The 20,544-nt window shown below is 63.2% G+C and overlaps 1 protein-coding gene across 1 annotated transcript; it reads left to right on the top strand.

Annotated features, from left to right (window-relative positions):
* Positions 1–791: 791 nt before the first annotated feature.
* GRK2 (G protein-coupled receptor kinase 2) lies at positions 792–19,920 on the top strand. Its single transcript, XM_060104429.1, has 21 exons — positions 792–994; positions 11,018–11,094; positions 13,007–13,080; positions 13,212–13,313; positions 13,401–13,475; positions 13,601–13,662; positions 14,462–14,513; positions 14,758–14,849; positions 15,149–15,248; positions 15,334–15,412; positions 15,501–15,631; positions 15,841–15,935; positions 16,008–16,115; positions 16,323–16,389; positions 16,704–16,804; positions 17,402–17,468; positions 17,551–17,646; positions 17,885–18,047; positions 18,208–18,344; positions 18,433–18,546; positions 18,631–19,920. Exons 1-21 carry the CDS (start codon positions 882–884, stop codon positions 18,793–18,795), a joined length of 2,070 nt encoding a protein of 689 aa, XP_059960412.1. The 5' UTR covers positions 792–881; the 3' UTR covers positions 18,796–19,920.
* The last annotated feature ends 624 nt before the right edge of the window (positions 19,921–20,544 follow it).

Genomic DNA, 20,544 nt, shown 5'->3' with positions numbered 1-20,544 from the left:
CAAGGTGGTGGTCTGTGGTTGGGATCAGTGTTTGAGGTCATGGTCCAAAATATGGATCTGGGGTCCTGTTGCGGGTCGGGGGTCAGTGTCAGGATCTGGGTTTGAAGGGGGTTGGGCCCAGGGTGGTGATCTGAGGTCATGGTCAGAGTCTGAGGTGGTGGTCCAAGGTCTAGGTCTGGGGTCCTGTTTGGAGTCTGGGGTCAGGAATGTTATCCGGGTCTGGCGTCAGGTTTCCGACTCTGTCCAAGGTCAGGGGTCAGGGGTTATAGATCACTTTCTGCAACGGCCGTCTGGGGTCACAGCCATGGTCTGTCGTGGAGTCTGGGATCCGAGGTGTGATCTGAGTTGTGGTCAAGGTCTGGGTCTAGGGTCTTCTTCTGGCCAGGGTCCCTGTCGTGTTCCAAGTCTGGGGTCAGAGTCATGGCTGGGGGTCGGGGTCAGAGAGCCGAGGACCTGGTTGGGGGCTGAGGCGGGGTCTGGGTGCCGCGGGGGTCAGGCTCGGTCCAGCCCGCGCGGCCTCCAGGGGGCGCCGCCTCCCGCCCGCCCGCCCGGCCCCTCGCGGGCTCGCTGGCGCTGTGCGCGGCAGGCGGGGTCGGAGGCGGCGGCGGCTCCGGGGCGCGGGCGGCGGCGGTGGCGGCGGCGGCGGCGGCGGCGGCGGCGGCGGCCCGACTGCAGTCCCGGCGGGAGCCGAGCGAGCCGGGGCCGGGCCTGAGCCGGCGCCATGGGGCGGCGCCGCCTGTGAGCCGCGGCGAGCGGAGCCGCGGGCGCCCAGCGGGGCCAGGCAGGCGGCGGCGCCCGAGGCCGACGGAGCGGCCGGGCCGGGCCGAGCGCGCCGAGCGGAGCGGAGCCGAGCGGCGGGAGAGGCCGCCGCCGCCGCCAAGATGGCGGACCTGGAGGCGGTGCTGGCCGATGTGAGCTACCTGATGGCCATGGAGAAGAGCAAGGCCACGCCGGCCGCGCGCGCCAGCAAGAAGATCCTGCTGCCCGAGCCCAGGTGAGGCGGGCGCCGGCCCCGGCCCGCCGGCCCCTCTGCCCCGCTCCCCGAGCCCCGACCCCGCAGCCCCAGACCACCCGGGCACTGGCCCCGAGACCCCCTCTACTCCGCCAGCTCTCCGCGTCCCGCAGCCCTGAACGGACCCCTGCGCCCCAGGCCCTGTGCACCTGAACCCGGAGCGCCCCAACGCCGGGGTTTTCCAGTTGCACTGGCTCCCCGACCCGCTCAGTGCCCCTGCCCTCTTCTGCCGCCTTTCCCTTCACACACTCCGCCTGGCCCCCTTCTCCGTCAGCCCCTCGCTCTTGCCTTCTCCCCCAGGGCCTCCGTGCTCCCCTTCCTCCTCCTCCGGGTGGCCCCGGGTCCCGTGGAGTCCCCTCCTCTGCCTGCCCATCTACCTGGCCTGACTATATCGCCCATCCTTTCGCCACCCCTACTCTCAGCATCCCCGGCTTGGGGTTCCACCACCCGCCCCGGCCCCCCTCGGGTGGACACTTCTGTGAGGTTTGGGGCAGACAAGTCTTCCCGGACCTTCCCCATTCTTCTGGCGGGTCACTGGCCTGGGGTGGGGATTGAGAGTGCTTTGGGGGCCAGGGTAGCGTGGGGATCAGGGTATGGTGTGCGCCACATCCCTCAGTCCCTCTCCCCTCGAATCCCTCCTCTGGTGAGGCCCGCCTGTGGTGCCCCGTGGGTGCTGTTTGCCAGGGGACGTCCCAGCACCCCTGCAGCAGCAGGAGCACAGCTGCCACCTCTCTGTGAGGTAACTGATGTCATTGCACCTGATATCCAAGTTTCAGCTGTTCAGGATTTGGGCACAGGAGTGGACAGGATACGGACAATAGCTGAGGCTGTCCAGCATTTTACGGCTTCTAGAGTATTTTCCCATTGCCTGAGCCTCACAGCAGCCCATGGGCAGGTAGGTCAGGTGTGGTTTTGTCCCCATGGAACAGGTGGGGAAGCTGAAGGCCCAGAGGTGAGTGGCCTGCCCAGTGTCACCGGCATCCAGGGTGGTGGCTGGCTACCAGATCGGGGCTTCCGGCTTCTGGTTCCACACTGTGTCCACCACTGTGGCCTGAGCCAGGGGGGCCTGGCCATTCTGCATCTACAGGAGCCATGTGCCCACCACGATCTCTCGTGCTGCGTGGTGGGGCCAGCCCCAGAAGCTCCTCCACCCCTGCCTGAGAGTTGCCATGCTGGTGCCCTGCCAGCCCAGGAGCCTGGGCCCATCCTAGCTCTCCTGGTCTTATCATGTGACTTTGGGCAAGTCCCTTCCCATTTTGGGGCCTCGGTTTTCTCATCTGTGAAATGTGGATGGTGTGAAATAAGGACTGTGACTCTGTGGCATCCTGAGTGTTTGAAGCGGGGCCCAAGGCTGCGGCGGTGGGGAGGGGGTACGGTGTCCACGTCTCTGGTGCCCTCCTCTGTGACCCGTTCTCTGGGTTTCAGATTGACTGAACACCAGGCCTGGGAGAGGAAAATTGGCCTGCGTTTTGAAAAGGCCGTTAGGGCCCTTTTTTTCTAAGACATTTGCAATCAGATTTCTCAAAACGGGAACCAGACTGACTGTCAGCTGCGGGCTGTCCAGGGAGCGGCGACAGTTAGAACAAAAATGAGTTCAGAAATGACAAAGCCACGAGGGAGGAAATGGGGGAGTCACCCTCTGGGTCTCACAGCGGCTCTCCTTGGTGGCCTTGGCCTCGAGACCCTCTGGCAGGTTGGACTTCTGCAAAGTATGAGGCGGGGCCTTTTCTGGAACTCTCTGCGTTTGGGTAATCTCGCCCCAGAATGCATTGCTCCTGATGGGGCCCCGCCTTGGGTTGGCTGTGCAGGTGTAAGAACCGTGAGCAACAAGATGTTCCTCTTTTCCTGTCCCCTTTACATCCGTGATATTGATGGTGGTGATAGGAGTAATGGTGGAAATTATAATTATTTATTTTTGACCTTTGTCATCTCAGTCGATCCAAAAACCAACCTGTGAGGTTGGCAAGGCCATGCCTTGCATGTAGTAGTTGCTCAAGAAACATCAGGACTGTGTATAGTGTCTGAAACCAGGTGAGCTGTGAGTTTTAGGGGAACACAGCAGGAGACCGAGAGCCAGGTGTCATGGGTTCTCAGGTAGGGTCACCGTCTGGCGGCGCCGCATTGGGCAGATTGCCCACACCTGTGAGATGGACTAGAGGCCCTAGCAGTGACTGTTAGTGAGCTAAGGCTGAGGAAGGGCCTAGGAATCCAGGCCTCCCGCCTCGGAGGATATGCCACCCTTTGCGTTATGCTTCGCCCACCCCCTGGGTCAGATGTCTCCTGCCCTGAAGACCATTATGTCTGTATCTTACGTCTGCCTGGCACTTCCCAGTTTGCAAAGTGCTTTTTACTCCATTTTATCCTTTTCACGACTGTGGGAAACAGGCATGGCAGGTGGTATTTTCCCACTTAATAGTTGAAGGAACTGAGGCTGGGAGAGGGGAAGAGACGTGGTCACAGAGGCGAGGTGGCACTTGAACTTGGGGTCTCTGGACTCCCACGTGCCCTGTCCCTGCTATGCATCATTTCTTCCACACACCCCTCTGTACCTCTGCTCTCAGCCCGGTCCTTGTTTTGTGGAATGTGCCAGCTGGCACCCCTGGCCCGGAAGCACAAGGGCAGCCCCCGGCACCATCAAGGCCCAGCCCCTCACCGTCGGCTGGGACAGAGCTGAGCTGCTCTGGCAAAGCTAGTGCACAGAGGAGACGGCTCCACGCCTGGGGTCACGTCTTCCCCTCAGCTGTGAGGTCAGGGCCAGGGACGAAGGCCGCGGTTTGTCTATGACAAGGTGCCATTTGGAGTCGTTCCCACCTTGGGGTGGTCCCTCTTGGCAGCCTCCCTGTGGCTGGTTCCCGGCTTGTGGCTTGGCCGGGAGCTGGGGCTGGCATCACAGCTCTGACTTCTGAGCGCTGCAGAACAGGAGCTGTTGGGCACAGTGCCACTCTGAGTTGGCACGGGGGCCTTCCCTTCTGTCACCCTATAGAACCCGAGGAAACAGACCCATTTCTCGCGCTTCTCCTGGAGGGAGGCAGCTGTGCAGCTGGAATCAGGAGACCGGCTTCTAATCCCACCGCAGTCCCAGCTCACGTGGGCCCCAGCACGTCCCTTATGCTGGCCCAGCCTGCCTCCGTTTCCACCTCAGTAAAACGAGGGGCTGCCCTTTACCATGAGCTCACCGCTCCTTCGGCCCTCGGGGTCTGTGGTCTGGACCTCTCCCTGAAGGAGCCGCTGTCTCGCTTTCCCGGCAGCAGCAGCAGTCCTGCAATTAGCGTCATTTGCTTCATGTGACCACGGAGGCCTCGTGTAATTAATCTCTGGGCTCCTGGCGGAGGAGACCAGCCTGGGCGGTCCCAGGAGATGTCCCTGCCCTCCCTGGTGACAGTGGCAGCCCAGCGGTAGATGTCAGAGCCGGGTGCCTCTTGCAGCCTCCCATTCTCTCGGCTCTTCCTTTCCTGGTCCCTCCCCCACCGTGGATTTCCTCCTTCCTGCCCTTTTCTGGCTTCCCCGTCTCCCAGACCCGCAGCTCTTCCTCCGCTGCTTCTTCGTTCCTGTTAACTCTTTGCTCCCAGGACTTCCTGCCCTTGATGTGTGGAGCGGGAAGGGGTGCAGGGAGTGGTTTTCTCCCTTCCTTCTCCTTCCAGTTCTGCATCACCAGGAGAAACCCTGCTGTTTTCAGCCTTTATCCCTTACCCAGAACTTTCCACTCCAGTAGCAGCGTTCTCCGCCCCCGCCTCCCCCCACAAAACAAGATCCTCTTTTGGGCAGTCATTCCCTCTGGGCCTCTGAAGCCCCCGCGTTCCCCAGGAATGGGTCTCCGGGACATCTTTTCCCATCTGTTCTCCTTTCCAGATCATGGGGTTTCACATTTTTGCCATTAAGTTGCTCGCCCGCCTGCTGTTCCCTCAGTAAAAGGATTTGAAGGGCGCGTGAGCATGACAGGTTGGAATCCGTGTCGGGGAATCTGGGCTCTGTCAACCCAGGAAAAGTGTGTCCTATTAATGCACGATTAATTCCTAGTAGTAAACTCCCGGTGACATCAGGTGTAGGCAGGCTCTGCAGCGGTGTTTCCTGCCTGCCCCGGGCACCCAGGGAGGCTCTGCAGCGGGGCCGAGCGCTTGGGGGCCGGTGGGGTCGGGCTGCATGCACATGGCTGGTGCTTCCAGGATACTACGCTCCCGCCTCAGCACAGACAGCAGAAGCCACGAGCACGTGAGAGTCTTTGAGGAACGCACAGCCTCCAGCACACCTGCCCTTTGTTCCTGTGGCCCCGAGGGGCCAGTGTCCTCTGCTGGACACATAAGACAGAGTCACACTCGAGTTCTCACTAATCTGTTTCAAACAGGAGGTCCTAAAACTGAGGCGTTTGGCTGCAGCCTTTTCTAAAACAATAACCTGCCCTCTCTGCATCGCTGCTAACAGGGAGGGTAGTGTCTCCACGGGCCAAAGAGCGGGGTTTCAGAAGTGGGTTTTCAGGTGTGAATGTGTTAGCAGCTCTCTTCTCTGAGCGGGGAGTTCTCTGACTCTGGAGGCCATTCTGGGTTTGGGGTCGGGGATAGCCCCCTTTCTGGGAGCTGCAGGGCAGGGAGCCCTGGAAGTTGTTCTGGGTTTGTTCTGCGGTGATGGCAGCAGTGAATTGCGGGGTGTAAAAGTCGTGATGTGTGACCAGGCCGCCGGAGTGCCTTTTCCCGCACATCCTGCAAGCTGTCACTTTGTGGCCACCGTGCCCTGGGGAACCTGGGTTGCTGCGGACATTCGTGGTGGGCTCGTGTGTGGTGCCCCGTGCTGTCATTTTCTCTTCCCTGGCCCGGGACTTGCTCCAGAGTTGGCCGTTTGGGTTGGTCTTTCCCATTTGATGTGTGGCCCTGTCCTCGAGCTCAGAGGGTGTTGTCAGCCCCAAGGAGAGTCACTGAGAAACATTAATGAGAAGCCCCAGGGGACTTCCTCATGCAGCTGCCACCGCGGTGCCAGGTTTCCTGGAAATGCCATGGAGGAGCGCCCCAGCCACGGCTGTAGCCTCTGATCTGCTGGCTGAACCGCCGTCGTCTCCCACAGCGTGACGGTTCCCGGCGTGGCTGCACCAGACTCGCCAGGCCCGGAGTCCCCGGGCCAGCTTGCACCGTCCTGAGGTTTCGTGGTTGTGGCATTCCTGTCACACGGGAGCACAGGAACCATGGCCCTTGGCCGGCCAAGGTGCCGGCCAAGGCTGCCCCCAGCCTGATGGGCTCCCGCAGCCACTGGCAGTGGGTGGAGGGCAAGGCAGGCAGGGCAAGAGTCCGGGGCCCCCTGGGACTCTGCACCCAGCTCTCCGACAGAGGCTGGGGTAGGCCCTTGCCTGGTGGGAGGCCCTTTCTCAGGGAGGGCTGGACATTTTCTTGCCACTAACTTGGTTGGGACTCAGGGTGAGCTACTCAGCTTCTTCTGGCCTGGATTTCCTCACTATCAAGATGAGTGTGTTTGCTTCTGACCCTGCGGTCCCCCCCCGGTCCATACAAGCTACAGTTTGTGACCCTGAGTGGGTGTCATCTGTGAGGCCCGTGTGCCACAGAGAGAAGGAATTAGCTTTCCCTTTGAACCATGTGGTGCCGGAAGGTGCCGGAAGTCCTCCCCCTCAGCCCTCACCCCCTCCCTGCCGTCCCATCACCCCAGCCCGCGCTCTGGGCTGGCAGGGCGGAAGTGCTCTCTCCCCTGGTGTCAGGCTGGGCCTGCTCCTCAGAGCAGCTGGAGCCGGAGTGAGCAGCCCTGGCTGTCGGGCAGCGGGGCCGGGCAGCTCCTGCCAGGGGGCCCTTGCTCCTTTGGCAGGGCAGGTATTGGGCTCTGCCCACTGGGGCCCCCAGGCTGTGCGGCACGAGTGCCTGAGGCTGGTCTGTGAGCAGAGCGGAGGGGCAGCCGCTCAGGGTCGGGGGTGCTCATGGGCCCAGCCGCGGGGCGGGCTCGCCAGCCAGAGCCCCACCCTCTGAGGAAACAGCAGGTGTGGGGCTGAGACCCCAGCAAGACTGGGGAGCTTCTGATCACACTCCAGAAGGAGGCGCTTGCTGGGGGTTCCAGCAGGAGGGCTCCCTTCAGGAGAGGGAGGGAGCTGACGGCCCTCGCAGCAGGGCTGCGTTCTCCCCTTGCTGTGTCCTCTCTGCCTTTTTCAGTGGCCAGCTCAGTGCTGGCAATTCAGCATTTGTTGACATCCTCATTTTACAAGTGGGGAAACTGGACATTTGAAGTTTGTGACTTGGCCTGGCCTCAGGGAGGGAGGTGGGGAGGGCCATTCGGAGCCCAGGCCTGAGTACCGGTCCGACTGCAGCAACAAAGGCCACTGAGGCTGTTACCCGGAGGGGCTGGGTCCTTCGGGGCCTGGGGTGGGGAGGGTGCAGATACTGGGCTCTCGGACAACCTGGAGTCCATCTGGGGACCACGTGCTCCTGGATATCAGAGTTGTTGACCTGGGCGGGGACAGGAATGCTGCTCTGGGCCCTTCGCCACTCAGACTCCGCCAGTATGAAGGAGAGGGGGTAGGAGATGAAGGTGACCCAGCCCAGGAGGCCGCCATCGCCTTCTGTGCCAGCCTGTATTTGCCGCCCTGGCGGGAGCATCCCCCATAACACACTTGTCTAACCTGCCAGCTCCCTGGGCTCCAGCCCTGTGGGAATGGACAGGAAACCCTAACGTTGTGGCCTTGGGGGCCTCTCCTTCAAGGACTCCGCTGAGTCTGACCTCATGTTTGGTTGGGGGGTGGTGTTTATTTTATTTAGAAAACATTTTTTTCTTTTTAAGGAAGAAAGTGGAAGTGCTGCGGGCTGGGAAGAATGCTGTGGCCATCCACCCTGTGCAGCCTTCCGAGGGAGGCAGGGTCTGGCCGCTGAGCAGCGCGGAGCCCGGGCCTTTCCTCCGTGCCCTGGGCCGAGCCGGTGGCAGAGCCCCCAGGAGGGCAGAAGGCCCGCGCCGGGTGCCATGCCTGGAGAGGAGCCGGTGGCTCCGCTCTCTCGCAGGCAGGCCCTCTGCGAGCGCCTTTCCCGGCCTTTGCATGTCCAGCCCACGAGCCCGCGGCGGGAAGTGGTGGCACTGCTCTGGGCTGGGCATTCCCATCGCGCCGCCTTGGCTGAGCTGGCGCCAGTCTTGCTGGTTCAGGGGCAGGGGGCTTCCCAGTGACCATTGCAGGGGCTACGCCCAGCTGCCCCGTGGGGTCATCTGACAGGCCAGAGTCACCCTGCCTGTCACCTGCATCTACCTGTCTGGACGTTCCCTCTGACCATCCAGCCCCATGGAAGATCGACATTTTGTGATATTTCTTCCCTCTTTATTGCTTTGTCCACCTCCCAGGAGAAATCTGGCCCTTGCAGGGTCCCCGGGCTCCACACCCCTACCTCCCGGCTGCCTGGTCTCGTGACCCTGCCGAGCCTTCGCTACCTTGGACTGGGCCCACCCCGCTGTGCTCCACCCAGCACACCCCCCGGCCTGTTTCCCTGTCCGAACGGGAGGCCCCAAGCTGTCCCTCGCAGAGCTGGGAGCCCTGAGAGATGGGCGCAAAATGCACCCCACAGACTCCCAGGGCTCCCTGTCTCCAGTCCGCAGGCCCCAGGGCGGGGGCTGTGTCTTGCTCAGTGTCACAGATTTTTTTAGCTTCTGATGTGTGTGAAGTGCACGAGGGACTTGGGGGCTGGTCTCATCTCCTGAGTCCCTGGGAGTCCCACGGAGCCAGGGAGATATGTCCTTGACGGTGGCTGGTGGACGTGAGCAGGCGTGTGGCCCCCAGGAGGGGAGGGTGTGCCAGCGTGGCTGAGGTACACGTCCTGGCCTTGGAGTCCCTGCGGTTGTGGAGGGCGTCCTCACTTTCCGGGAGGGAACTGGCTCTGACGTGGTAATGCAGGGCCACTGGGCCGCTGGCCCTCAGCTGGAGCTCTTGTCTTGTCGGCTGGAGTCACAGGATGGCGACACAGGAGGGCTGTCCAGGTCATCAGCACCTTTCTTCCTGTTGGAGACAGTTTTCGGAGGAGGTCACGGCATCTCCGAGCGTCTGGGGGGAGGGGTCACAGCTCCAGGACTGCTCATGCCGGCTCTGCACGCTCCCATGTTGTCTTGCGTGGCCCGAATGTGGACAAAGGGCCCGGGAGGGCCAGGGCCTGGGCCTCCACCCAGACCACCTGAGAAGGAGAGTGCTGAGCAGGACAGGGCAGGAGTCGCCCCGCCTGCGAGCCCAGGCCAGGGGTTGGGTGGCATCTGCTGGCTGCACTGGCCCTGCCTGGAGCCTTCTCTCCTCAGGCCCCCTCTCTGATGGGGCCCGGGGCCTCAAGACCCCCAGCTGGCCTTGTCAGCTCTTCTTCTGTCCTTCCATCCGTCCATCCAACAGACGAGCCTGCTCCTACCCCACCTTGTTTCTTCCCCTCCTTCCTGGCCCAGTGTCGTCAGCTACCTGGGCTTCCTCCTGTGCGCGCCCCCAGCAGAGTCTGTCCGCCCACCCGCCACCCTGGACCGAGCTTCCCAAGTGTTGTCTGCTGGGCCTCCTCCCTGCCCCGTGGCTCATCCCTGGCTAGGTCCTCCCTGCCTGCCCCCATGCCCACCCACCTGCCCTGGGCTTTGTCACCTGGTGACATCCTGTTTGCATTTGAGGAACCCAGTGAGGTTCTGCCTTCTCCACACGGCCTCTCCCAATGACCCGGAACATTCTTTCCTGCCTGAGTCTCCTCCAGATGACGGGGCCTCACTCAGGCTTTGTCTCATGCTGTCTAATGTCACAGAACCACCGGTGCAGGACTGGGAGGGCCTGCCTGGGGGGGTAGGGTTGCGTGGCACCTTCCACTGGGTGATGGGCAGCAGGACCCTGTGCTGGGCTCCAGCAGGGGTGCGGGGGTACAGAGAGGTGGGCACAGAGTCCTCTTCATCCGTGGCCTGCGGGCAGCCCTACGTATCCTGAGGCCTGTGAGCATCGCACAGGCTCAGGTGTGACTGCCCAGCATGGCCCTCAGTATGGGCAGCTGGAGCCCAGGCTAGTGAGGTCCAAATGGGACCACAGCTGGTTGGCAGGGCAGGACTGCAGGTGGCCCAGGAAAGGAGAGGAAGGGACAAGAGGTGACTGAGGCGTGAAGCGTGGCCTGGTGTGGCTTTCCCAGACAGCGCTCGGCAGTGGGGGGAGATAGCCAGGGGCGGGGAGTGTGGGCTTGGGCTTCCGTGGTCACAACAGTGGCCTCTGCTCTGCTGCCCTCCCAGGCGGCCCGGGGCAGGGATTTTTACTTCGGGTGTCAGGGACACGGGAGCTGAGGCTTGGCTTTTCTTTTTCAATATTGAGATATAATTCACATAACATAAAATTCATCATGTTAAAGTGTACAATTCACTGGATTTTAGTACATTTACTATGTTGTGCAACCTTCACCACTACCTGATTCCAGAACGTTTCCATCACCTTATAAAGAAACCCTGTGCCCATTAGAAGTTATTCCCCTTTTCTTCTCCAGCCTGACACTCACTAATCTGCTTTCTGTCTGTAGATTTGCCTGTTCTGGACAGGTGGTATAAATGGAATCATATAATACGTGGCCTTTTGTGACTGTCCGTTCACGTAGCAGAATCCTCTTAGGTTTATCCATACCATGACGCACACGTACACCAGCACTTGACTCCATTTCCTGGCCAAGTAGTATCCCATTGTCAGGATGGGCCATATTTTCGTGACCCATCATTTGCTGATGGGTGAGTCCTGGCTTCTGAGGTTTGGCCAAGTTCCTAAAGCCAGACGAGGCAGCGCTGGGACCAGGCTTCTGAGCAGCCACCTGCTGGTCACCCCAGCTGTGGGGGACAGAGCCTTGGTAGGCAGGCACACGACTGCTCAGGTCCCTCTGGTGTGGCCACGGTCAGGTCTAACGGGTGGCTGCCTTCTTGGAGGGAGCAATGACACCCACCAGCAGTGCCCTCCACTCTGGATTCTGGGAGAGGAAGCAGCGACCTTCCAGGGAAGCAGGGCCAGCAGGCCTGACAGGAGCCTTGGGGGCTCCAGGTCACCCCGGCCCCTGTGTCTTTCAGCATCCGCAGCGTCATGCAGAAGTACCTGGAGGACCGGGGCGAGGTGACCTTCGAGAAGATCTTCTCCCAGAAGCTGGGTGAGTACGGTGGGGACTCTGCCGGCCCTGGGGCTTCTGCCACTTGTCCAGCTGCCCAGGCCGGTGTGTGGGGGGTGTGGGCAGGAGGACTCTGGGGCCGCCTTCCTGCCCCCATCCCAGCCGCCTGGGCTGTGCTCCCCTCTCCCAGGAGGTTTGGCCTCCCAACCACCGGGGCAGGGGGCAGGGCAGCCGGCGAGCCCCCCCCCCCCCCCCCCCCCCCCCGGTGGCAGCAGGGCGGTGACGGAGTGCTCTCCCAGCCCCTGGCCGTCAGCCCCGGAGCCCCCTGAAGGGGCGGGGCCAGCAGTCTCCCAGGGCCGCCAGGGAAGTTCCTCCTTTGGGGTTTGTTTTTGAGAGTTGCAGCTTCCCCTTGGTGCAGGCACAGCTGCTCCGGGCCGTTGGTAGAACTGACAGGAAGGGGCGGGGCCCTTCCTGTGGCGCCCGCTGGGCTGTGGTCGGCACCCCCCCCCCCCCGCCCCCGCGGGCCCTCTTTGTGAGCAGCCTGCTTTGGCCGGCCCCTCCGTTCCTCGTCCTCAGCGCCCGTGTCTTAGAGGCTTCGTGGGTCCACCCCGCGGACCTGGCACACAGGGAAGGGTGAGGCGGGGCTCAGGGAAGCAGGCTCCGGCCACACACAGCTCCGGAGAACAGGATCTCCGCTCTGAAATGGGAGTGGCCCGGCCTGGCAGGATCGGGCGTTGGAGGTCAGGCTTAGCGAGTCAGTGTGTCGGGAAGCACGCAGTGTGGGTCCCCTGCCTGTGCTGTGTGACCCGGCACATTGCTTCACCTCTCTGAGTCTCACCTGGGAGCTAGGACTCAGGAGCCCCGCTGCCTAAGACTGTTGGGGGGCCAGGTGAGGCAGTGGCAGTGAAAGCCCCTGGCCCACTGGGAAGCCCTGGTCACAGGTTACTAAAGGCACACTCTCGAAAAGCCAGTCTGCCCTTACCAGCAGTGCTGGCTGCGAGCTCTGGCAGAGGTGCCCAGGCAGTGGGGACGGTGCCCCCAAGAGGTGTGGAAAGCCACCCAGCTTGAGCCTGGTCACCCATGTTGGGCTGGAGGGAGTACAGGCCACCCTTCCTGCTGCTTTGCCCTCCAGGCCTGCTCTGGGGCCAGGCTTCCGGCCCCCATCCCTGGGGAGGATGAGGCCTAGCCCACGCAAGGTCTCCCGTGAGCTCTTCCTGCAGCCCGTCTCACCTCTTCCCTTCCCCAGAGGCCCATGCCCTTTGAGGCCCCCTGCACCAAGGCCACACTCTCTGGCCTGTCCTTCCCAGGACCTGCCACTGGACAGAGGGGCCCTGAGTTCTACTTATGCTGCCACACACCGCCTGCCTGACGGGTCTCCCTGAGCCTCGGTTTCCCCAGCTGGACCTGCCCTCCCTGTCTGCCTGTTTCTTGTGGCTGCTGTGAAAATCAGCCAGATGACAGAGGGGGGTGTAAGGCCCAGGGAGAGGGACACCCCCCCCGCCCCCCGCCCGGAGGCTGCCTTCCTGCCCCCACGCAGCAGCCCTGGCCTGGGCCGGGTGGATCTCACTGCCCCTGCACAGCCTGACTGGTGGGTGTGTCGCCCTCCTTGAGGAGCTGCAGGTCCCAGACTGCAGTGAGAGGGTGGGGGACCCGGGCGCCAGAGTCTCCTCCCCACCTCTGCCTCACCAGGGCACCTGTCACTTTCCAGCCATCATCTGAGGAAGCAGATTCTTAGAGGGGTAGAGATGCAGGCGTCCCAACCCCGAATCCAAGAATCTTTGGTTGGCGACAGCCTCCGAGGCCACCTTGCCCAGCCTCTGCCTGGGGCAGAGATCACCTCTGCCACCTCCTTGGCCAGTTCTGCCCAGGAAGCCCCAAGCCCACCCCACCCTCCGTGATGGGCAGGCCTCTGCGGGGTGTGTGGCTCCGCGTGATGCACGATGCTTGCTTTCAGGGTACCTGCTCTTCCGAGACTTCTGCCTGAAGCACCTGGAGGAGGCCAAGCCCTTGGTGGAGTTCTACGAGGGGGTGAGGCTGGGCTAGCGTGGCCCTGCTGTGCGTGGAGAAAGGGGCAGGGCTTGGGCTGCTTTCGCTGAATCTATAAGACACTCCCGCGCCCCGCTGGGCCAAAGCTCACCTATGGGGATCTTGTCCTCTAGATCAAGAAATACGAGAAGCTGGAGACAGAGGAGGAGCGCCTGGCCTGCAGCCGGGAGATCTTTGACACCTACATCATGAAGGAGCTGCTGGCCTGCTCACACGTGCGTGCCCGGGCCCGCGTGCTGGCAGGGGCGTGGGGACGGGAGGGACGAACCCGTGGAGAATGAACACACCTCTCTCTTCCCCAGCCCTTCTCGAAAAGTGCCATCGAGCACGTCCAGGGCCATCTGGTGAAGAAGCAGGTGCCTCCGGATCTCTTCCAGGTGTGTGCTGGGCTTTTCCCCGCTGCCGCCCAGCCCAGCCGGGGTCCCCCTTGGGCAGCACGGGTCCCGGAGCCTGGTCGGCTCCCGCTCTGGCTCAGCCACCGACCTCCCGCTTCCTCCTTTAGCCATACATCGAAGAGATTTGTCAGAACCTCCGAGGAGATGTGTTCCAGAAATTCATTGAGAGGTGAGAGTGGGGCGTGAGCGGCAGCAGACGGTGCGGAAGGGCCGCTCTGAGAAGCGGTGTGGATGGCACGGTGGAGAGAAGCCAGCCTGCTTTAGTCCCCAATGCGCGGGCCCCTGGGGCTGTCTACACGCCAGCTCGGGGGCTCCTGAGAGGTCGTCACCTCCCTGACACTCCCCGACACTCCCACCCCACCCTTCTCAGCACCAGGCACCTCCAAGCCTGTCCAGGGAGGGTCGAAAGGGAGTGAGGGACCACCCATGCATCTTCCCTCCCATGGACTGTCTAGCCCCTTGCTGGGCCCGTTGGGGTTGACAAGCATCAGGCTGGTGGTAGGGCTGGGCACGAGAGGACACACTGCCCACCCCGCTGCCCACTGTGGCCTTCACAGTGCGTGGGAGTTGTGGGGAGATTTCAGCTCCATGCAGGGAACAGCTTTCTTAATGTCCCAGCTGCCTAGTCGTGGAGTGGGGGCTTCACAGGGAATGAGTGGTGTGTCACTGGAAGTATGCAAGCAGGGATGGGGTGAGCATTGTTGTAGTTGTGGTAGCAGGAAGTCGGGGTCAGACTGGAAGACCTCACCTCTAAGCTTATCTCATCCCAGCAGGAACCCACAGACAGGCAGCAGTGCCAGTGTTGCAGGGGCTGGGGGCAGCTCGGGCTGGCAGTCTTCCTGGGCAACCCCAGAAGAGGGCACTGAGGCTCGGGAGCCCAGGGGATGGTAGTGGGTGAGGCCGGCTCACCCCAGCATCATTTCACTGACTTTCTAAGGCTCAACTGAGCCTGGTTTCTTCTCTCGCAGCGATAAATTCACACGATTTTGCCAGTGGAAGAATGTGGAGCTCAACATCCATGTGAGTGGGCTGGGTGGGCGTGGAGAGCCCTCCCTGCTGCCCCTCCCCAGGGACCCGGGCCCCAGGGCTGGGCCAGGGCCGGGGAGGCCAGGGGAGTCGACCCTTCAATGCCAGGGGCTGGCTGTGGGGTTGGTGCAGGAGCCCAGCGGGGACAGCTCGAGGCAGGGAGGCACATGGCGACGGTGGCCCCAGGGCGGGGCCCAGGCAGCCTGCAGTGACCCCGTTGCTGCTGCCGTCCCCGCAGCTGACCATGAACGACTTCAGCGTGCACCGCATCATCGGGCGAGGGGGCTTCGGCGAGGTCTACGGGTGCCGGAAGGCCGACACAGGCAAGATGTGAGCACTTGGCGGCGTGCCCGAGGGAGAGGGGTGCCCTGAAGGCAGGTGGCAGGGCCCTGAATGGGCAGGTGTCCGCAGAGGGCCACACACAGTTCTTGCTCTGGTACCCGCCGTGGCCCCTGGAGCCCCGGCCCGCCAGCACTTCTGCCCTCTCTCTGTCTCTGTGTGTCATACGCTTGTCGTGGTGTCTAGTCTTCCCCACAAGGGCCCTGAGGACTGCCCACCCCACCTCGCCCCTGGGGCCCTGTACTGCAGGCGCCAGCAGACCGCCTGACCAACCAGCCCCTCCCCTGCAGGTATGCCATGAAGTGTCTGGACAAGAAGCGCATCAAGATGAAGCAAGGGGAGACACTGGCCCTGAACGAGCGCATCATGCTCTCCCTTGTCAGCACCGGGGTGAGTGGGCAGCTGGCCACCAGCTCAGCCTTTGGCTCCGAACCTGGCACAGCTTCTGCTGACCTCCTCTTCCACCCCGTCCTAGGACTGCCCGTTCATCGTCTGCATGTCGTACGCGTTCCACACGCCAGACAAGCTCAGCTTCATCCTGGATCTCATGAACGGTGAGTGCCCGGCCTGGCCCCAGGTGGACCTCGGGGCTGGGGGCCGGGGTGGGAGCTGAGCACCCCTCTGCTCGGCTGCTTCCCTCAGGCGGGGACCTGCACTACCACCTGTCCCAGCACGGGGTCTTCTCCGAGGCCGACATGCGCTTCTACGCGGCCGAGATCATCCTGGGCCTGGAGCACATGCACAACCGCTTTGTCGTCTACCGGGACCTGAAGGTGAGGCGCCCCGCCCTCCTCCCAGCACGGGCTGCCCCCGTTCCCAAGACAGGCCCAGCCCGGCTCCTCGCCTGCGCGCCCCCGACCCAGGGCCCTGTCCCTGGACACCCATACCCTCTAGAGCAAAGACAGCACCCCAGCTGGCGTCTTGCCTGGCCGGGCCCTGTCCTGAGCTGCTCGGGGGACGGCTCACTGGGCTTCCTCCACAGCCGGCCAACATCCTGCTGGACGAGCACGGCCACGTGCGCATCTCAGACCTGGGCCTGGCCTGCGACTTTTCCAAGAAGAAGCCCCACGCCAGCGTGTGAGTGCCCCAGCCCCTTCTCCCTTCCCGCACCCTCCACCAGACCCACTCATGGCCTCCTCGCTCCCACAGGGGCACCCACGGGTACATGGCCCCCGAGGTTCTGCAGAAGGGCGTGGCCTACGATAGCAGCGCCGACTGGTTCTCCCTGGGCTGCATGCTCTTCAAGCTGCTGCGAGGGTGAGCGGGGCCATCCCAGGGCGGGTGGGACAGGACAGAGACAGGCTCTTCCCCAGGCCAGGAAGGAGGCGGGGGGTTAGGGGGCCCACTGCTGCCCGGGTGTTAGGGGTGGCACCATCCCTGGCTTTGGCAAGGATCGTTCATGCTGCCTGCCTCAGTTTCCCCATTCCCGTCCTCTGACCTTGGACTTCGGCCTTTCTTGCCCAGGCATAGCCCTTTCCGGCAGCACAAGACCAAAGACAAGCATGAGATCGACAGAATGACATTGACCATGGTGCGTGGAGGGTCCCACCCCGGGGAGGCTGGGCGGAGTCCACGGGGGGCCACAGTGAGGCTGGGGTCTCCTGCGCGCATCAGGGTCTCACCCGCCAGCAGCCATCTCCAGCCGCTTAACCCCACTCTGGCCTCCTTCCCTGTAGGCTCTCCTCTCTCTGTCGTCAGAGCAGAGATGCCTGCTAGGGGCCAGTTAGGAAGCTCTCCCTCTGCTGGGGGCCTGGCCCCTCCCGCCCCTGCCCCAAGCAGCCTCAGGAGCCGCAGAGCTGGCAGGGGGCCCGGGCCTCTGCCAACGTCCCCCCCTCCTCCCTGCAGGCTGTGGAGCTGCCCGACTCCTTCTCCCCCGAGCTCCGCTCCTTGCTGGAGGGGCTGCTACAGAGGGACGTCAACAGGAGGCTAGGCTGCCTGGGCCGAGGGTGAGTGCCTGAGATCAGGGCCATCGTCGCAGGCCTTCCCTGCCTGCTGGGCCCTGGGTGGTGTCCACGCTGCTGTGTCCAGGCCTCTGCAGTGGGCTGCTGGGCCAGTCTGCCCGCGCCTCTGCCTGTGCCCCTAAGAAGACAAGGCCTGTGTCCTGTCACTGGAGCCTCCTGCATGGTTCCAGCCTCCTTTGAAGAGTTCACAAGCTGGGGCGTGGCCAGCCCTGCCCAGTGTTCTCAGGGGGCGGGCTGCCTGCGGTGCAGCTGCTGGAGGTGGGTGTGGACCAGCTTCCCGAGGGGCCTTGTAGCACAGATGATGAGGACAGCAGCTTTTTATGTTTATTAAACATTTACTAAGCGCTGGGCATGACGTTGCAAGATTCACAATATTAAAACTCACGCCAGCCCTACGATGTGGGAACTGCTGTTCTCCCCATTTTAGAGATGGGGAAACCGGCTAAGGTTTAAAGAACTTGCCCAAGGTCGCAGAGCCAGAGTGGCTGAACCAGGAGTTAACCTGGGCCACCTGCCCCACAGCACAGGCTTCGCCCCCCGGCCTGGGTGGTGCCGAGCCCCGATGACCCGCTCTCCCTACAGGGCCCAGGAAGTGAAGGAGAGCCCCTTCTTCCGTTCCCTGGACTGGCAGATGGTCTTCCTGCAGAAGGTAACAGCCTGGAGGCCGCGGCCGGGTGGGGCCCTCTGTAGCCCCTGCCCCGTGCTGATGCCCAGCCCCTGTTCTGCTGCAGTACCCTCCCCCGCTAATGCCCCCACGAGGGGAGGTGAATGCGGCAGATGCCTTCGACATTGGCTCCTTCGATGAGGAGGACACAAAAGGAATCAAGGTACTGGGCCTTGCCTGGCCTCTCAGCCCTGAGCTCTAAGCCCAGCCCAGCTGGCATCCTCCTCCTTCCTCTGCCCCATGAGACCCCCATGCCAGCCCCGTCTGCCTGTCGGGCCTCAGGCTTCTCCTCCCCAAACATCCCTGGGGGCGGCGGTTGGACCAGACCACCCTGCCCCGGGGCCCTGTGGCCAGGCAGGCCTGTGGCTGATGGATGTCTCTTCCCTGTCCCTGCGGTGAAGTTACTGGACAGCGACCAGGAGCTCTACCGCAACTTCCCCCTCACCATCTCGGAGCGGTGGCAGCAGGAGGTGGCAGAGACTGTCTTCGACACCATCAACGCTGAGACGGACCGGCTGGAGGCCCGCAAGAAAACCAAAAACAAGCAGCTGGGCCACGAGGAAGGTGAGGGGCGGCGGCTGCCTGGGCGCCCAGTGCCCGCTTTAAAGATCGGAAACAGGCTCAGGTTTCAGCCAAGGTCACAGCCGGAGAGCAGCCGACCCAGGATTCAAACCCGGGCGGAGCGGGCCCGGCTGAGTCGCCCTCTCTTACTCTCTTGCATCAGACTACGCCCTGGGCAAGGACTGCATCATGCATGGCTATATGTCCAAGATGGGCAACCCCTTCCTGACCCAGTGGCAGCGGCGGTACTTCTACCTGTTCCCCAACCGGCTCGAGTGGCGGGGCGAGGGCGAGGCCCCGGTAAGGAGCGGGCCGGGGCCGGGAGCCCCTGGGGTTGGTGGCTGGCGGGGCCTGTCCCACGCCTCACCGCCCGCTCCCCGCCCTGCAGCAGAGCCTGCTGACCATGGAGGAGATCCAGTCGGTGGAGGAGACACAGATCAAGGAGCGAAAGTGCCTCCTTCTCAAGATCCGCGGCGGCAAGCAGTTCGTCCTGCAGTGCGACGTGAGTGGGGGCCCAGGGCGGTGGGCGGGGGCGGGGACAGAGCGGCCTTCAGGCCCCCCCTGACGGACCTCGGGGTGTGTGCAGAGCGACCCCGAGCTGGTGCAGTGGAAGAAGGAGCTGCGTGACGCCTACCGCGAGGCCCAGCAGCTGGTGCAGCGGGTGCCCAAGATGAAGAACAAGCCGCGCTCGCCCGTCGTGGAGCTGAGCAAGGTGCCGCTGGTGCAGCGCGGCAGCGCCAACGGCCTCTGACCTGCTGCCGCCACCAGCCCGGCCGCCCTCCTGCCCGCCCGCCTTTTATAAACCTCTAATTTATTTTGTTGAATTTTTATTATTTGTTTTCCCGCCAAGCGGAAAAGGTTTTATTTTGTAATTATTGTGATTTCCTGTGGCCCCAGCCTGGCCCAGCCCCCAGGGAGGGCCCCGCTTGCCTTGGCTCCGCTGCCGCCCACCCAGCCACTGTCCAGCCACCCTCGGCCCCGCCCCCAGGGGCCACCCACCCCCCGTGTCTTCCCGTGCAGGGAGAGCAGCCGCCCCAGCGGCCCTCCTGCCCCTTCCCCAGGGGTGGTGCCACGTGGAGTTGGGCCACCTCCAGCTCTGTGCCCACAGCCCAGCTGGGTGGCCCGGCGTTCCCCAGCCCAGGGGAGGCCGCAGGGCAGGGATGCTACTTGAATTTTCCCACCGCGGCCCCTCCTGTAACAGGGACACAGCCCTGCACTGACCTGCCCTCCAGCTAGTCGGTAGACAAGGGGGCCCATTGTCTCCCTGACCCCAGGGCCTCCCGCGTGACTTAGGCTCCTGCACCCTTTCTTGGGAAGAGTCCCCCGTTCCCACCTTCCCTGGACACCATGGGGCTTGGCCAGGAGGGTGGCGTTGGCAGCGGCTGCTGCTGCCCTCACCGAAGCCCCCTCTTCTTCCCACCCCAAGCGCCCAGGCTCAGGGACCACAGAAAAGGCACCTGTGGATTGTGCCACACTGGCCTCGCCTGGCCCCGAGCCCCCCTTCCCTGGGCTGGGCAGGGCCTCTTCTGCCCAGGACCACAGGGGGCCGGCCTGGGCTGGCCGGGCAGCACAGTGAGAGGGGGCCAGGTGGGGCAGCCCTCCCCATGCCAGGCCGCTCCGTGCGCGCCCCTGGCCGTCCAGCCCCAGAGCCCCGTGCCCCGTCAGTGCCACTGCTCACAGGGCGCCACCTCGCCCGCAGCATGCCCCCTCATGCCAGTCGCTGCCTGTGTGGTGTCGCGCCCTCTTCCCCGGGGCTGGGTCAGCGGGCCCTCCACTCCCATCTACTCACCCCCCGGGGCGTTTCTTTGCCGATTTTTGAATGTGATTTTAAAGAGTGAAAAATGATATACGCGTTTTTATAAAAAATGGTGCCTGACTCCTTGGCTGTGTCAGACTCTTTTGTGCCCGATGGTCATTTTCATTCTCCACGGGGCTGGGGCCTGAGGAGGGAGGGTCTTGGTGGTGCCAGATCCCCTCCACCTCCACAGCAGGCATCCACAGCCAGCCCAGGCCCAAGCACCCCCGGGGCGGGGAGGGGCTCCCACTCCGCCCCTCCCACCCTGCGGGAGCAGAGAGGGTCTTCCGCCCACTGCCAGGGAAGCAGGAGGAGGTGCCTGCCTTTTGGTGCTTGGTGTCATGTTTGGACTGACCGAGCCCACCTGGCCCTCCAGGACCCATGCTGAGAACACCCCTGTGGACAGATGAGCACCTCTGCCCTTGGGGCCACACCGCAGCCTCTGGCCTTAGCCTTCTCTGGTTTTGGTTTCACCTCTGGCCTTGCTGTGTAGCCTCCAGTAGAGGTCCCTGAAGCCTGAGCCTGAGGGATACCCCAGCACCAGGCCTCATGTACCCAGATGCTCTGTTCAACTTTCTTTTCCCCAAGTCCCTGCCGTCCGGGCCCCCATGGGTGATGTCGCTGCTGCCCGCTCCATGCAGGACTCTGCTGGCAAGGACTCGGCTCCACGGAGTCTCTGAGGAAATGGCTTTTGAGCTGGGCCTC

The sequence above is a fragment of the Mesoplodon densirostris genome, chromosome 7 (genome assembly GCF_025265405.1).
Source record: "Mesoplodon densirostris isolate mMesDen1 chromosome 7, mMesDen1 primary haplotype, whole genome shotgun sequence".
NCBI classification, from domain to species: Eukaryota; Metazoa; Chordata; class Mammalia; order Artiodactyla; family Ziphiidae; genus Mesoplodon; species Mesoplodon densirostris.
Note: the sequence above shows the minus strand (reverse complement) of the source record. Positions and strands in the feature narration are given on the sequence as shown.